The sequence below is a fragment of the Apodemus sylvaticus genome, chromosome 10 (assembly GCF_947179515.1).
Source record: "Apodemus sylvaticus chromosome 10, mApoSyl1.1, whole genome shotgun sequence".
Lineage (NCBI taxonomy): Eukaryota > Metazoa > Chordata > Mammalia > Rodentia > Muridae > Apodemus > Apodemus sylvaticus.
In genome coordinates, this window is record NC_067481.1 from 66,539,707 (window position 1) to 66,557,579 (window position 17,873).

At 46.1% G+C, this 17,873-nt stretch overlaps 1 protein-coding gene across 1 annotated transcript; it reads right to left on the minus strand.

Annotated features, from left to right (window-relative positions):
* Positions 1-4,210: 4,210 nt before the first annotated feature.
* On the minus strand, positions 4,211-12,078 carry LOC127695390 (ly6/PLAUR domain-containing protein 8-like). Its single transcript, XM_052197498.1, has 5 exons — positions 12,024-12,078; positions 11,548-11,661; positions 9,581-9,739; positions 7,245-7,379; positions 4,211-4,574 (listed from the first exon to the last, which is right to left on the minus strand). Exons 1-5 carry the CDS (start codon positions 12,076-12,078, stop codon positions 4,237-4,239), a joined length of 801 nt encoding a protein of 266 aa, XP_052053458.1. The 3' UTR covers positions 4,211-4,236.
* Between the last annotated feature and the right edge of the window lie 5,795 nt (positions 12,079-17,873).

A 17,873-nucleotide genomic window follows, 5' to 3' on the forward strand; every position in this document is an offset into this window, starting at 1 on the left:
CTCTATAGCATACACCCTTTCACTGTGATGTAATCTCCTGCATTTTATAGACTCATCAAAAGGAATGGACAGTGTCATAGTTTCTTCATTCCTCAAACGGAAGCAACTAGGAGGCCTGAGAGTGTGAAGACCACCACAGCCCTTTCTTCTAGTTGAAGCTCCAGAAATCGAAGACCCTTGTGGATACCCATCATCCTTAGCCAAACAAACTCCTTGTCTTTTCTTCTCTTGTGACAATTTAAGAAGCTTTACATGCACACACCATCACCTAAGCCAGCAATGCCTAGGAGTCTGCATCCTTCCCTCACAAAAACGTATCATTGCTGTTTCCCAGCAATAGTGGAGAGCGCTGCTTGATTTCGAGGGGGCAAACTGCACTGTACTGAAAGCTTAGCATCCTGGCAGGAAAGCCACACTGGTTTGGGTTGGTTGAGAACAAACTGGTGGATTGTCACCAGAGCTGAAGTAGAGTTCAAAGCGACAGCTTTGGTTCCACTGTCAAAAGTAGGTGACCACTGAGATTGTGACTTGTTATGGATAACTATCTTGACCTCTGATTTATTTAATATATTTCAACAGATGTGAATTTATCATTTGATCAAAGTAAACTAATCAAGGTGTGTTTTGGAGGGTTTGTTGTTGTTGTTTTGGTTTGGTTTTTGGTTTTTGGTTTTGTTTTAAGACATGAGATCTTGCTTTGTTGCCTAGGCTGGCCCAAATTCCTGAGCTCAAGCCTTCTGCCTCAGTCTTCTGAGTAGTCGGGACAATAGGCATCATTGTCATGCCTGATCAAGGATCTTTTCCCAAAGAATGTCTGTGACACCTTGTCATCTTTAACACTATCCATTTTATTCACTGTCTCTGAAAACACACACTTTCTTACGTGGCTTGACAAGAACTTCAGAACCAGGCGGCTAGGATACTCTCTGGACATTCAAGCTCAGATAAGACACTTGCAGGGTTCTACTCGAGTTTTTCTTGGTGGTTTTTGTTGATTTGGTGAATTTATGCAGTGCAGTGTACTGAAGGGATTGGTGGCTATTGGTTCTCCTCACACTGTGTTTACCTAGCAGTGGCTCCTTAGCCTGCTCTCGCAGTTAAAGTGGCTACTCTATCTATAGTAGCTGAGTATACACTAGATAGTCTGAGTATTCACTCCCAGCAAGTGCATAAAACTTCCCCTCTAGCCTTCTTATTTTTCTTCAAGAGAATTTGTATCCTTAAGAGCAGTAGTAGTTTTTAACTCAATTTTAGCTAGTTTAATTTTTAACTCTACTGCCTAACTTTGATTTTCCTTTAAAAGGCCTCCAAACTGTGACCTTTCAAAAGGGAAACAGGGGTGCAGAAATTAAGCACCTTTCATTAATTCAACAGTTTTATAAAAACTACAAAAAAATATATAAAATACAACAGTCGTATTGTTACCTGTTTTCAAAGTAGCTTCTGGTGATTAACAGGCATTTTTAATTAGATATTTGCTTTATTTGCATTTCAAATGGTATCCCCTTTCCTCATTACCCCTCTGAAAACCACCATCCCATTCCCCCTCCCCCTCACATTTTTAAAAGAACATTTTCATTGTCCGATTAAGGAGCTCACAACCTATGAAGAAATAAATTTATCTTAAAGCAAAAAAAAATAAAATAAAAAAAGACTATGTTTTAAAAGTGTCGCGTTGTATGTCAAGCTGACAAAAGGCAGGGGTGATGATTGGCTTTAACTGTCAACTCAACTTAGAACAACCTGGGAAGAGAGTCTCGAGGAGGCATTGTCTATATTAGGTTGGCCTGTAGGTATGTCTTGTTGTGTGTTGGGCCAAGGGGGGTATCTTAATTAAATAATTGATATGCAAAAACACATTCCCCTATGGGTGGTGCCATTCCCTGGGCAGGGGGCCCTGAGCTGTATGATAAGAAATCAAGGTGATCAAGGTGATGCTGTGTGTGTCTCTCTGCTCTTAACTGTGGATGCCATATGGCCAGCTGCTTCACACTCCTGCTGCTGTGGCTTCTGAGTGTAAAAATGGAAACCGTGGTCTGAAATAAGTCATTTATCTTCTAAATATTGTGTGTGTGAGAGAGAGGGGGGGGAGCACAACAGACATGAGCACTAGATAATGGCACTCCTGGTTTTGTAACTTTTCAGTTAACATGAAATTCAAAATAAAAAACTAATGTGGGCTGGAGAGATTGCTCTGCGGTCAAGAGCAATTGCTGCTCTTGCAAAGGACCTGGATTCTCATCACAGAAGCCATATCAGGCTGTACCATCACCTGAAACTCCAGCCTCAGAGGAACTGGCACCCTCTTCTTGTCTCTGTGAGCACTGTACTCATGTGCTCACACACATCATACATACATGCATACATACACACATACATACATACATACATACATATGCACACATACATATGCACACATACATACACATATACATATATACATACACATACACACACATACATACATACATACACACATACACACACACAAATGCACATACTGTGTACATAGAAATAGCAAAAGTTAATGGTTTTAAAGATCTAAAGTAAGTCAGAACTGGCACAGTGATGTGTGCCATCATAGCCCCTGTGGTGGCTTGCTCCTGCTTCATTGTCAGTAGCTCTAAACAATAAAAACCCTTGCTAGCTCATACCTTTTGATTTCATTGTTGCAGAAAACCCTATTTATCCAAAACTAGTCCAATGCCCACCTTACTATTAAACCTGAACCCTGCAAGCTTGAGTCTGAGTGGCTGTCTTGTCCCCTATGTATCTGCTTTAGAATGGCTGACTAGGTTCAAGTCTCTTAAGTGAAGGAACCAGGGCTTTCTGTAAGTATCTGACACCCTGCACAGTTCTACCTCCTAACCCCAGGCTCTGAGCCCTGGTCCTCTGTCTTCCTGAAGACTTAATCACTCAACCAGTGGGAGCATTCTGGTCCTCAGAAATCCTTCTGCATATGCCCTTCTTGTTCTTCAAAGTGACAGGACCCTGCGGTGACATTTTTTTTTCATTTGCTGTGTGCCTCTGAACACAGCCAAGACAATGAATACCAGATTGAAAAGCTGATGAACTTCTGGTTGGTACTAGGAGCAGCACAGGACATGACAGAGCTCAGCTAGGGTACTTCCTGCATGTAACTACATAAGCAGTAGCAGGTGGGATGCTGGAGTACACGGATGCTAGAGTGCAGGGGTGCTGGAGTACAGGGATGCTGGAGTGCAGGGGTGCTGGCGTGTAGGGATGCTAGAGTGCAGGAGTGCTGGAGTACAGGGGTGCTGGAATGCAGGGATGATGAAGTGCAGGGATGCTGGAGTGCAGGGATGATGGAGCGCAGGGATGATGGAGTGCAGGGATACTAGAGTGCAGGGATGATGGAGTGCAGGGATGCTGGAACACAGGGATGATGGAGTGCAGGGATGATGGAGCCAGGGATGATGGAGTGCAGGAGTGCTGGAGTACAGGGATGCTGGAGTGCAGGGATGCTGGAGTGTAGGGATGCTAGAGTGCAGGGATGATGGAGTGCAGGGGTGCTGAAGTACAGGGATGATGGAGCGCAGGGGTGCTGAAGTACAGGGATGCTAGAGTGCAGGGATGATAGAGTGCAGGGATGCTAGAGTACAGGGACGATGGAGTGCAGGGATGCTGGAGCGCGGGGATGCTGGAGCACAGGTATGCTGGAGTGCAGGGATGATAGAGTGCAGGGATGATAGAGCACAGGGATGATTGATGGAGTGCAGGGATGATGGAGTGCAGGGATGATGGAGTGAGGGGATGATGGAGTGCAGGGATGATGGAGTGCAGGAATGATGGAGTGCGGGGACGCTAGAGTGCAGGGATGACAGAGCACAGGGATAATGGAGTACAGGGATGCTAGTAGAAAGTACCAGCAAGGCCACAGTTTTAGCTTCTCAGAAGCAAGATGAACCAGGAACAGAGATGTCATTGAGTCCTGAGGCAAAGAAGCAACCTATCTCCAAAGCTAAGACCCCCCCCCCACCTCCATCCAGAGATGAGAAGGTCTGGGCAGTGACTTGAACAACAACCAGCCCCAAACATATCAGAACAGATTGTCTAGACTGCAAGCAACACTTTAATAAAGGAGATACTGTGGCTGCTAGCATTTGCCTGGAGTCCTGTGACTTCCAACCCACTGGACAGTTTAACTGGAAGGTATGTGAAAAGAAAGGTGTTAACATCCCTGGGACACTGGATATGGGGCAGAGCTCAGGGACCTCAGAACAGCAGCTTCAGAAGAAGGAGGCTACTGAAGATAGAGGAGGTGAAGGAAACTTTGATGCCCAGGCTGGCCTGTGGGGTAACGGAGGTGGTAGAAGCTTTGATTCCTGGTGTGGTAATGGAGGTGACAGAAGTTTTGCCTCCTGGTGGGGTAGAAGAGGTGAAGGAAGTATTGGTGCCCGGTGGTGTAATGGTGGTCAAGTTGGACTCAGTGGGCTCCATGCAGTTAACCAACTGGAAAGCAAACTCTCCAACTGTTGTGTTAGCAGTGGACAGGAATTGACAAGTAGAGCTGGTGATATCGGAACAGCCCTTCAGCTCCACTCTGCCAGTATCTGGAGAGGTAAATGAGACAATCAGAACTCTGAACAACCCTCTGCCCAAGCCCCAGCCCATACAGTTATTCATCTGCAAGGAGTTGAACAGTGTGCAACAGCCCCTCGACTCCTGGAAGCCATCTGTAAGGAAGACGTCCAGAGTTAAGAATACCACACAGTAGCAGTACAAGAACTATGGAGGTCAGAGTCCAGGCCCCTCCTCACCCAACCCCAAAAGTCACTGAGGCTGTGAGAGGAGGGTTGCAAACCCAGACTTAAAAGAGAGCTGGGAGCTGGATCTTGGATGCCCTGTCTCTCATGCTCCTGTGGAGCTGTCCGATGAAAAAGCCAAAAACAAACCAGGTACGGCGGTGCACACATGCAAGCCCAGTACTTGGCAGACTGTAGCAGGAAGACCATGAGTTCAAGGCCAGCCTCAACTATGTGGCAAGACTCTATCAAGAAAAATACAAAAGGGAGGGGAGGGCAAAAGAAGGATGAGGGAGAGAAAGAGGAGAGAGAGAAAGAGAAATCAAAAGAAAAGGGGCAAGCATGGGTAACAGACTCAGGGGCCGTTATTTCTCACAACTCTCCACTCAGAAAAGAATGAGTCAATAGGCACCCTGGGCTCCACCCTGCCACCCAGCGTTTTCTTTCAGAAATCTTACTCCTCTGGATCTAACTTCTTCCTGTCTGAGCTTTCTTTGAGAAAAAAAGAAAAGTCAACAGAAAGTGCAGGGCAAATTCTCAGTATCTCTGTCTTATTTAAACTCAGAGCTCTGTTTATTTAAACCCAGTTTCAGATTCAAGTTGTAGGGAAAGGTCCGTGGCTCTTTGAATGACACAGCTATAACAGCAGCTACTTCTGAGTGGCTGTGCCTCTGAGTCTGTCAGCCGCAATTCAACTGTTCCTAGGAAACAGGGAGCTCGCTGAAGACTGAAGGAGCTCAAGGGTGTGAAGGGACTCGGTGCAGTCAGAGCGTAGTGTGAGAAAGAGTCCACTGAACCCCAGGAAGAAAGCAGTTTGCTCTTGCTTCACTGGCATCAGTGCTGACAGCTGAAATACTGTGTCAGGAAGTACAGTGCTTGACACATCTTGACAAGCAAGAAAAGGTCTGTTTGTGGGCTTTGAGCATTAATGAAGCAACATCACCAGGAGACGCGGGAATGACCTGAGCACAGAAAGTCTTTGCTGCTGTTGCTGCCTTTAGGCACAATTTCAGAATTAAAAATCAGGGCAGTGTGGGTACCTCGAGCATTTCCAAAGGAAAGTATGACTTTTGCAGAGGAAGAATGCATGTTTTGCATATGTGAGGCATCTGGGAGGTAGAGAAGGCAGACAGAAAAACACAGAGAGATTGAGAAAGTGAGAGGGAGAGAGCAGACATTCTGAGATATGAAATTTACAGAAGCAGTAAATATAGACCAGTGACTGCCAGAGGCTTGTAGGGTAGAAGAAAAGCTTGAGCCGGGGGAGGGGGGTCACAGACATTTTTCAGGACATGGCCTTCCTCTATGTGACACTGTCCTGGTGGAATGGACTATATCAGGAGTGACCCTGAGGTAAACTGGGGACTTGGGTGACAGTGAGTGCCTGTGTAGGCTCACCACTGAGGTGAGTGCCTTAACAATGATTGCAATTACACATGAGCCAGGCAGCAGAGGTGCATGGAGGGTGTCTGTGCCTTTAACCCAGCTCTACTGTACTCCTAAAATGTCTCTTCAAAACAGTTTTAAAGGGTTTAAAAAAAAACAGAATACCTGGATACACTGAAAGCTTCATGCTTCTTGTTAAGCTTTGAAGTTAATATTACACAGAAATCGAAATGAAATTTGTATTTGGGTGCAGATCTTAAACTCGTATTAGTCTGAGCTGTGTTTTAGCTGAAACAGGCTGGTTATTCATTTTTGATTGGTACCTTTTTTTTTCCTTCTTGGACATCACTAGACCACATTCCCAAGAGGTCTGTTAACCAGGATGGGCACCTTGGTTCCACCCACTGTACTGTGTAGGACACTGCACATTCACTTCCGGCCCTGACTCCTGACACTGGCCCTAGCCTTCCCCCACTATCCTCCTCTCTGCCCACTGCCCACCACCACAAAGGACCAGCAGAGATCCACTCTCTTCTAGGAAAAGAAGGACAGAGCTACAGGGCGGTAGTGGCCCCCGGGGCTGTTCCTTTAGGAAGAAGCAAACATGCACTGCAAGCTGCTATCAGGTTGGCTGGGTACTCTGGCAAAATGATGGTCATTCTCAGGTTACTTTTGTCGAAGAAAAGAAATAATTAGATTGCCCTAAGCTGCCCCAAACCAACACCTCTCAAGATACAAGAGAATGTGTGTGTGTGTGTGTGTGTGTGTGTGTGTGTGTGTGTGTGTGTGTGTGTGTGTTAAAAACAAATAAAAGTCATACATGTCCACACCTAAAGAGCAATGGCAGACGAGTAAAGAAACAAGTGCCAGGAGGACCATGCAGCCGGATAACTGAGCCAGGGTGTGACTACAGAAGCGCAGGAAAATGGCAACCAGATGTAGCCCTGGACAAAGAGCCGAAGTAGCAACCAGCAGAAGGCTGCCTGACAGTCTCTAGCTGAAAGCCATCCTGAGCTTATGCCCCCTCTTAGCTCAGCACTTGAATCTTGTTTCAGTCTGAGCCCAGGGAAGGAGCCGAAGCTATAGACTTACCATTTGTAAGCTGAGCAATGATGTGGACACATTGTTCTCCTTCATAGCACCACTGGGGTTTCTCCTCGCAGGCTGTGTCTTCGTGACCATAACAAGACATGCACTGCATGGCAGTGAAGTTCTGTGTTTTAGATTCTGGGTAGAGGAAAGGCGTTACTTAGATCCATGTTATCACACTGTCCTGACAGGCAGGGACAAGCACACAGAAAAGCTGCTGGACCCTCAGATCTAGCCCTGAAGATACGTGCTTTGCTCAAAGGGCTCCTATGCACAACTCCTGAGCTCCGCCCTTGTGAGACAGCCAGTTCTCAAGAATGGTGACACACGGTGCTGCGGACTAGACACAAGCGAGAAAGAGAAGACAAGCTGCAGTCAGTGCAGCATCAGCTGAGTGCTTGAAGCCTCCGCCAACAGGTGTCTGGTTGGCATGAAGACTTGCTCTGAGCATATGAAAATGGTCCATTTTCATATTGTGATAGAAAACTATTTTAAATCACATTGTCTGTGTTTATGATGATGAACCTCACCATCGCTGCCCAAACTTTTTGTTTTGTTTTGTTTTGTTTCTTCTTCTGAATCAGTGATTCACAACCTGTGAGTCATGACCATCAGAAAAACACACATTTCCAGTGGTCTTAGGAACTGAGACACTGCTCAGTAGCAAAGTTACAGTTATAAAATAGCAACAGGAATAAATTTATGGTTGGATGGTTATAATCCACAGGTTGAGAACTGCTGATCTAAATGAAGACTTTGATCTAGAAAACCATTTCACAAACTATGGTCCAGGAACTCCTGGTTCCCTGAGACCTGCAGAGACTCCAAATGATTAAAACCACTTTTATAAAACACCAAGATATTATCTGCTTCTTTTACTACTACACTGTCACATTGTGTGCATGCGGCAAATTTTCCAGAAGCCCCATGTAGTGGATGAGACCAAAGCAGATTAAATACAACAAGCAAATCTGAGATCCCAGCTTCCTGTGAAACCAGGAGTTAAACACTCTGTGAAAAAATATATTTGGGGGTGAGGAGGCTAGAGAGATAGCTTAGTAATTAAGAGCACAGGCTACTCTTCCAGAGAATCCAAGTGCAGTTCCCAGAAAGCATATGGCATATTACAATTCTTTTCGCTTTTTTTAGATTGATTGATTGATTGATTGATTGATTGATTGATTTATTATATGTAAGTACACTGTAGCTGTCTTCAGACACCCCAGAAGAGAGCATCAGATCTCATAACGGATGGTTGTGAGCCACCATGTGGTTTCTGGGATTTGAACTCAGGACCTTTGGAAGAGCAGTCAGTGTTCTTAACCACTGAGCCATCTCTCCAGCCCCATATAACAACTCTTTAACTACAGCTCCAGAGAGCCGATACCCACTTTTTAATTCCATGGGAATTACATATGCATGGAGCTCATAAATGCACACACATACACATAATATTTATTTTAATAAATAATGAATATATTACTATATACTATACATTAGTATATATAGTATTAGTATATATATAGTATTAGCATATTATATATAGTATATCTGTTTACATATATTCTGCTCATTAAATATTTTTGGAAGTTATTTCTAAGTAAAACTCTTACTAGTATATATATAAAACTTACTATTTGTTTTTCTTTTTTTGAGATAGAGTCTCACTATGTAGACCAGGTTGGCCTTGAACTTATTAGAGATCTAGCTACCTCTTCTGCTTCCAAAGGCGTGCTAGGGTTAAAAGCATGTGCAAACCCATTCAGCTAACTGATTTTACTTTGGAATATTTGAATTAAGATTTGTGAATTTGCTTAACTTTAATATCTAACCTGGTAAATGTTGACAAATGGAGGCCATATAAACAAAGGACTTGAGAAGTCTTCGATTGTTACTGAGACTTACAATGTTGCCAAGCGAGGTAACACACACCTATAATCCCAGCATTCAGGAGGCACAGGCAGGAGGACTGAGTGAAGGTCATCCTTGGCTCTGTAGCAAGTTTGATGTTAGTCTAGACTGTGGGAGACATTGCCTAAAAGAACTTCTTAGTTGAGGCCCTGATATCACAAAACTTAAAAATGACTAAGGAGCATTTGCTTCGCTTGCCACAGGAATGACCCGTGAAATCCCTGTCTTCACTGATGCAAAAGCATGATATCTGAGGTGGTTTAGCATTTCCCACATTTCTTGTGTAATTGCTATGAGTCGGATGTTAATGTTATCCAACTGTGTGCAGAAGTGCCTGGACTTGAGACATCCACCCCCAAACCAAGCAGAAAAGCAATCGTAGAGTGTAGAGGTGTGGCCCAGGACAGGCTGCTGGGCCCTATACAAACCATAGTAGGTGCTATTGCATGCCTCTCCTTGGCAGCACTGGCTTGCAAAATGGTATCTTTGGTCATCAAATAGACGCACAGTGAAGGCCACCTCAGTGCTGTTCTCGGTGCAATTCAATGCAGAGCAGAACTTGTTCTGGTACAAATGGAGGGACCCTCCTACACCAAGGCAAACACAGACTGTTAGTACCCAGAGAGCTTCAGTGAGAGCAGCATCCTGAGAAGACAGTGCTTCAGACAGGCACAGTTGACTTAACCCTTTGCTCAGCACAGTTTGGGAGAGACTGGAGAAAGATTCTTATACCAAGAAGAACCCAGCTGGGTAGTTTAACCCCAGCACCTGGGAAATAGAAGAAGGTAGATCTCTGTGAGTTCAAGGCCAGCCTGGTCTACATAGTGAGTTCCAGGCCAGCCATAGTGAGACCTTATCTTGGAAACAGCAACAAAAACAAACAAACAAAACAAACAAACAAGCAAAAAGCAAAGAGGAAACTGCTCCCCATCAGAGAACTCTTTCCTTCGTCAGATTAACAGAGAGATGGGTTAAACTCTGCCATTAGCTAACCTACACCTTGTAAGCCTCACTCATGTGGTCACGTGCAACCCAGAAGAGATAGAAGTGAGCCTGGAACATAGTTAAAAACTTACATACTGCTAAAAGTTTTCATGATATTGTTCATGCCATTGTTAACTGCATGTCTTGTTCTTGAACATGAGTTTTGCAGTGACAACCTTGTATCATGATGCCAAAAGGTTGGGTAAAACGCTTAGGCAGGAGAGACACCAGAAAAATGGTGGTCTAGACTAACATATAAACAGTACCACCACCACCCCAAGCCACTAAAGGTCTCAAAAAACAATAAAGCAGGCACAGTGAGATTTTGTATATGATTCAACATCACAGTAGCAGCTGTGGTTCCTTCCTAGAAACTACACGACTATCCAATCAGAGCTATGCAGTACGGAAACGTCAGCTGCATGTGGCTGTTACATTAAATGTGGATCAGTCAAAATGAATAAATTAAGGGATTTGGAGTGTGGCTCTGGGGTAGAGTGCTTGTCTGGCACATGCAGAGGCTTGTATTTAATGTCCAGTATCATACACGTACACACATACGCACACACACACACCACCACCACCACCACCACTACCAAAAAACATTAAGTTAGCTGGCCATGTTGGCATATAATCATAATTCCAGCATTCAAGCAGTTGAGAATGACATCAGCTTCCTCAGTGGCTCTCCACCTAATTTTTTGAAAAAGGGTCTTGAGGTGGTCTGGACCTCACCAGTTTTAGGCTGGCTGGCCATCAAGCTACAGGTTCCTCTGGTCTTAGCTGCCACCATGCTGGGGTTAAAGGCATTCACTACCATGTCTAGCCTTTGTACATAGATGCTGAGGGATAGTCTTTGATCCTCATGCTTTGTGGGCAAGCACTTCGCTGACTGACCCATCTCCTGGGCACCCATGCTTAGATGTCAGCAGTTGTCCTTGCTGCTTTTGTGCATGGAAGACTGCTAAGTACCCTGAGAGATAGATTCCCGGAGATCAGAGTGCCTGGGGAGGCATTCACTGACGAAAATGCATTTGATCTAAAAGAGAAAGAAGCCACGCTGTAGAAGAAAGAAATGACTGGAAAAAAAAATACAAATGTCTTGGGCAAAACACCTGCCTCTTATTCAGTCTGAGTTGCTCTAGCTGTTTACATCTACAAAAATGTGTCTACAGTGAGGTTTCAGTCAATAGAAGTGATTTCCACAATGCCACAGGGCCCATTGATTGTTTGATTCTGTGCCCGTATTCCCATCCAGCCTCTGCTCACCTCAGCCACTAGGGAGTTGCCTGCATGACCCAGTATTCCCTCTGCACTGTACAGCCCAGCTCTGACTCAGGTATCCCTCCTCTGGGCCTACCCTCCTTAGCTCCCACCTCCCACAAGTCCCAGTGACAGCAGCCCCACTCACCTAGAGTAGAATTGACATAGAACTCCACACAACTGAGGGACTCTGCCTTGCATTCGGTGGCATTGGCATAACAGGTGCTATTGAATTGGTTACACTGTGCACAACTCAGGGAGTCTGAGAGGACAAAGTATTTACAGAATACAGTCAACAACCAGCAGACATTCACAGAGCACCACACCTACAACAGGAAAAATATCCAGATGGGATGCCCAACCGTTCTCTGAGGATCCCGGAAACGGACATTATGAGATGAAGCCATGCCCATTAGTTTAGCCTCATCATTCACCATTCCCCAACAGGAAAATCCAACCCTGATCAGCCACAAAGTGGTCTTTCTGAAGGCAGAGTGGACACATGGGTTCTCTCACAACACAACAGGCCAGGTGGTAAGTACCACAGGACACCAAGAGCAAGAATGTTCTGCCGGGGTGGAAAAGAACACTGTATCACAAAGGGGGCTGTGTGGCCTCTCTTACCGACAACTGTGATGGCGAATGCCGCAACGACACCAACAATGAAGATGCCTCTCATGATGCTGGAGCTGGCTTCCCCAGAGGATGGGGGCCACAGAGCCTCAAACCTGGAGAGACACAGGGGGCAGCCCAGAATCTCAGAGGAATGCCTACTACCATAGTGTTTTAAAGACACTGAAACACTGATGCTGACTCTATCCTTGTGTCTGGGGAAAATATAAACCAGAGTCCTGCATGGGTGCACAGGGCTGTGACTCATATCCATGCAGTCCTGACACCAGGTTGAATTTAAGCTGCAGATGGGCAGACAGGCCAATTTCCAATTCTGCCGGGGCCAAAGTTGTGCCTATCAGATTTCTGTCACTCCAAAAATATGCCTGCGATGATCAATTTATAAGGAAGAAAGATTCACTGTCACTGATGGCTTCAAAAGTGTCAGTCGGGCTGAAGAGATGGCTCAGCCGTTAAGAGCACTGACTGATCTTCCAAAGGTCCTGAGTTCAGTTCCCAGAAACCACATGGTGTCTCATCTGTAATGGGATTGGATGCCCTCTTCTGGTGTCTGAAGACAGCGAGTGGCAGGACAGTGTACTCATATACATGAAATAAATAAATAAGTCTTAAAATAAAAAAGCGTAGGTCATTTTGACCTATCATAGGGACCTGTGTGGAAGGAGGTCTGTTCACCTGTGGCAGCCAGGAAAGTACAAGGAAAGAGGAGAGAGTCCCAGTGTCTGCCTCGATGAGCTAACTTCTTCTAGGCACCCTCCTAAAGGTCCCAGCACCTCACTGTAGAGCTGCAGGCTGATGACCGGACCATGAGCTTTTGGGGGCTACTTGAGATTCAGATCCTAACAGAGTCCTAGATAAATAGAGCTGCCCTGGGTTCCGTGTCCTCCTCAGGTCCCTCTGACTCTGCCTTCCCCTCAGCTTCCTCTCAAGTCCCCCGACACAGATCCTGTGTCCCCTCCCCACTCCAGTGTGCAATGAGTATTCTCCCTCCAGGAGTCTCCTGCACTCTTTCCCTGTGATGCTTGGTGGGAGGGGGAGGGCTTAGCTGTCGCCACCTATGCAGGTACCTGTGAGCTCTCTCTCTACTCCAAGCCCTTTACACACACTCATCTGTCCACCTTGGCAACCCGGTACTATTCTTAGAAGCTGGTCAAAAATGAGATGAAAGAAATGTGCTCAAAATCAAGCTCTTCCTCTGGAGAGGTGTCAGGGCTGGGACACACCCATTCCACTCTGCCATCCAACACTTGTGACATGCCTCAAAACCCCAGACCTGGACACATCAAAGCTCCTGAGTCAGATTAAAGTGTCACCAATTTCTCAGTACCTAGCCCTCTTTTTTGCAAATCATCTGAATTAGCTCTTTGAGGCTTGCTAGGGTTTTGGGAGTTTTTTGTTTTTGGTTTTGGTTTTTGTTTTTTGGCCACCTTTGTTAGGATCTTAGGTCACAACTTGGGAGTTTCACTTTGCCTGAATTAGCAACATGACACAGAAAACAAACATTTGCATGTATCCCTCCCTGGTCATGATCTTATTTACTCTATAAACTGCAGCCATGCCAAGTGTGGCTCTTCCGGGTTAATCTACTCAAGGGAGATAATGACACACCTGTCTGTCAGTGCAGGAACAACAGTACGGTTCAGATGCTCAGTAGCCACAGAGGCTGAGCAGCTGCCCCTAGGCAGGGCAGGCAGAACTCTTGCATCGATGGAGCTCCCCCTAATACCACTGCCACCACTACCACCACCACCACCACCACCACTACTACCCTGCACCCAAAAAATGCTACCACAAGCCGGGCTGGTGTCTGCACTTCCCCAGTCATGCAACCACAGGGAACAGCAAATCAACCCAGGCTCAAAGCAGGACATGCTCCAGGTTCTTCCCATGACAGTGGCCACAGACTGAGGAAGAGCTGACCCTTTCCAGGGAAAAGAGCCCTTTTCCTATTCCATCCAGTACTACCGCTCAAACGCACATCCCGTCACACTGCACACAGCAGTGTGGCCTTCTAGGTGACTTACTAGGGACTAGGGAAGAAGTAAAGGAAACTAGCCTGGTCAGAGGGACAGGAGGCCAACATGTTTTCCCAGTGGCCATGATGTTTAGAAACCCAGAAGATGGATAGCATATGTCTTGGTTAGAGTATGTGACATGCGAGCTCTGCATTCAACTCGTGTGTATCCATTCACATACCAAGGCACCTCTCCAGGCTGCAACCTCAACCGCTGGGAAAAGACTTCTAGAACCTAACTACTGGGAAGGAGGAGAGGAAGAGAGATAAAAGATGTCAGGAGAGGCAGCCATAGAAGGGCAATCACAGCACAAATCACCTCAGCTCCACCACCAGCCTAATGGTGAGCCTTATCTCCAGACGCAGAGAAGTCAGGACCTGGCTAGCAGACAGCAGAGAGGCAGAGCCTAGCAGAGCCTGTCAATCATGTCTATCGGCCAGAAGAACAAGGGTCTTATGTAGGCCAACCTAGCCTCAAAGTGACTTCGTAATCAAGGATGACCTTTAACTTCTAATCCTCCTGCCTCTGTATCCTGAGTTCTGGGATGACAGACATCCACTGTATCCAGTCTCCGAGGCACTAAGGATGGAACCCATCACTTCCTGTATCTCAGGCAAACACTCCACCACTTGAACTCCCATCTCCAGTCCCCTTCCTGACTTGCAACATTCAGCAAGGCAGATAGCATGCTTCCACAATTGTTGGCATCTGCCAGAGATGCCAGAGCTCAGAGACAGTGTGCCACAGGGACAATGGAATGCCACACAAACAGCCCCCTTCCCCTGGCCTCAACCTCTGCTACAGCCTGCCCATCTTGGGATCAGGACAGCAGTGGGCAACACTAAACTGGACGCTAGCCAGAGCAAGCAAGCCTGAGTTCCCTGAATGCTATCCCCTTACCCCCAGGATTCAGATTCTCCCAGGATCAGGCTCCAACCTCAGCGTCCCCTCACCTTCTGAGTGCAGTCAAGGACGCTATCCCAAGGAAGCTGCAATGTGTTGGAGCAAGCGTGAGGAGAGGCCTTATATAGTAGGTGTCTGTATGATCTGAAAACCCAGCTGCCTTTTGGGGAGGGGCCTTTTTGTTAGCCAGGCCCCAGCTTAGGGCTGTGAGACAGTGCCCTGCCCAACTATAGTGATCAAGTAACCCTTGGCCCCTGTGTAGGTGGTGTTCTCTCTGAGACCAGGAATTGGAAGTACCTGCCTTTCCCACAGTGTATGAGAGGACACAGTATGTTCCTGGTGTCAACCATAGCCTACTGACTCACTGCTATAACCTGGGAATGGCATTCCTGAACAACAGCTTGATTTACAGTCAACTCCCAGTTCTGGCAAAATCCTCATTTATACATGAGGAATTCCAGCTATGGAGGGAAAATGTAAGAGGCTTGCCCGTGGCAGGTCACGGGATGGGGTGGGATGGATCACAGGAGGGCCACACCACACAGAAAAAAAGAGTCTCAAGTCGTTTTTTGGCAAATGACTTAACTAGACTCAGCTTCAGAATTTTTCCAACGGAGATAAAGCTAAGCCTACTGTGCAGCTGCATGGGATAATGGGTGGGGCCACGAAGGGAAACTTGCCCACAGCAGGCTCTGCTCGGGCCTCCAGCAGGGATGACTGCCTTCTCTAACCACCAGGGTAGCTCTCTGTGCTCCATCTGAGCAGTCAGCATTGACTGGAGCCCAGGTCAGGTGCACTGGGAACCCCTCCTGGTCCCTCATGGGATGCTATGGTTCTCCTCATCTTTCTGTTGTCCTACCAACACACACACATACACACACACACACACACAGAGAGAGAGAGAGAGAGAGAGAGAGAGAGAGAGAGAGAGAGAGAGAGAGAGAGAGAGAGAGAAAGGGAACAACTCTGCCAAGAATGAAATTGATGAGCGTACCCACACCAATGCCCACAGTCTGAATTCAAACTCAGAAGTTCTTTACTCTTCAAAATAAATATCTCTTAGGCCGCTATGGTGGTGTCCACCTTTAATCCCAGAATTTGGAAGGCTGAGACAGGCAGATCTCTCTGAGTTCAAGGCGAGCCTTGTCTACATAGCAAGCTCTGGGCCAGTCAAGGCTGCATAGTAAGAGCTTGTCTCAAAAATAATAAGTAGAAATACATAAATACCACCTCTGTTACCTATCCTAGATCTCTCTCACCACACACAAACACACACACACACTTCCCTAGACACTTCTGGAGCCTCCTCCACATGTCAAGCTGACTAGGCATGTAGGAGAGGGTCTGTGACCTTTACTCTCCTGAAATGTTCTCTGAAGAGGAAGACAGAACATAAACAAATATACAATCAAGCAAAACAGAGAATAAGATCAGGGTCAATGCATCACCCAAATTGGGGGTGCGGGTCTGAGTTTTAAATAAAAACATCAGAATTGTCTGGAATAGAAGGCATAACCTGAGTCATATTTCGGAGTCCCAGCAGGACGTGGAGGACTTTAAGGGTTTGTGAATTTGTTTGACAGTTCTGAGAAACCCTATCAAGTGTTAGAATGAGGATGGACACAGGAAAACTAGACTAACCAATGCTAAGTCTCTTCAAGATACCCAGGATAGAGAGACAAAAGCAACCAAAAATATACGGTCTGCACACAGACTTTGCACTTCATGTCGCATATGTTACTTATTAACCTTGTTCACTATCAATGCTAGCTGTGTGAAATCCCAACAGCCCTAATAAAAATGAAGTCCTCATAAAATAAGACCTGCTGGTCATTTGTTCCTGGAAACCTCACGCCATCTTGCCATGTGTTTTCCAAGGCCATCTATTAGGAATGTTGGAGGGGTGTTAAGCCTTCGGAGTTGCTCACACAGATGATCTCGATCATGCTCCCCAATCAGTGTCAACACTGAAGGCAACAACAGCCTCTGGACTAGACTAGGAAGCTCTATATGATCACCCATCACAGCCCTGGGTTTAGTGCCCTCGATGTCCTGAATACCACACAGATGGGTATCACACTGCCTTTGACAGATGAGGAAAGTGAAGCCCAAAGAGGTCTAGAGAGACCTTCAGTCACAAGCCAGTTTTCCCTGCATCCCAACACAACTCAGGTGCACTGAGCCTCTCTACCCAAAGGGCTGGACACTGATGCCACCTACTAAGACCCTAGAGGTAAGGTATCTGTCATTGGACATCAAACATCTCATTCCATCATGTTGTAAGAAACCACTTCCCTGAAGCTGACCCTCAGTCTAACTGGCTAAGATGCCCAAGGACCCAAAGGAAGCCAGGCCCAGTATTTGGTCCAACTTTCACTCTTGAGCTGAGAATCATTGAGAGTAGCTCAGACACGCTGGTTTGACCATTTCTGGGGAAGAGAGTGAGGTCACCCCTTCTTAAACCAGGTCCCACTGAGGCAAGCCTAGCTGGGTCCCAGAAAGCTGTATGTATGTATGTGTGTATGTATGTATGTATATCTATGAATGTATGTATGCATGTCATCTATGTATGAATTATGAGTGTATATATGTATGTGTGTATTGTGTGTATGTATGTATGTAAACCTGGAGCAACTATAGGAAGTGGTTTCCTCCCAAAGTTTCTCTCAGTCTCCAACAAAGCTTACATGTGAGTTCCTCCAAAGAGCTCCATTGTAGTCAAGTGTGTAGAGTCATCAGGGAAGAGTTTGACAGAGGACTCCATCAAAAGGAACCACCCTTGCCCCGTCTGCCCTCTGTTTACTTCTGGGAGCTCTCATTGGCTGCCTTTGTCCTCTAGCTGCAATATCAAAACAGGCTAAAAAGTAATCAAAATCATAGTCCTCAATGTTCCCTGCCCCCACTCACTTCACAGAGGACCCAG

Bases quoted from the DNA above. Each gene is read 5' to 3' on its own strand.
- LOC127695390 (XM_052197498.1), bottom strand. From the start codon at position 12,078: ATGAGAGGCATCTTCATTGTTGGTGTCGTTGCGGCATTCGCCATCACA. The intron at 11,662-12,023 runs GTAAGAGAGGCC...TTGTCCTCTCAG, and splicing joins ATTCGCCATCACAGTTGTCG to ACTCCCTGAGTTGTGCACAG. The intron at 9,740-11,547 runs GTGAGTGGGGCT...GCCTTGGTGTAG, and splicing joins CTATGTCAATTCTACTCTAG to GAGGGTCCCTCCATTTGTAC.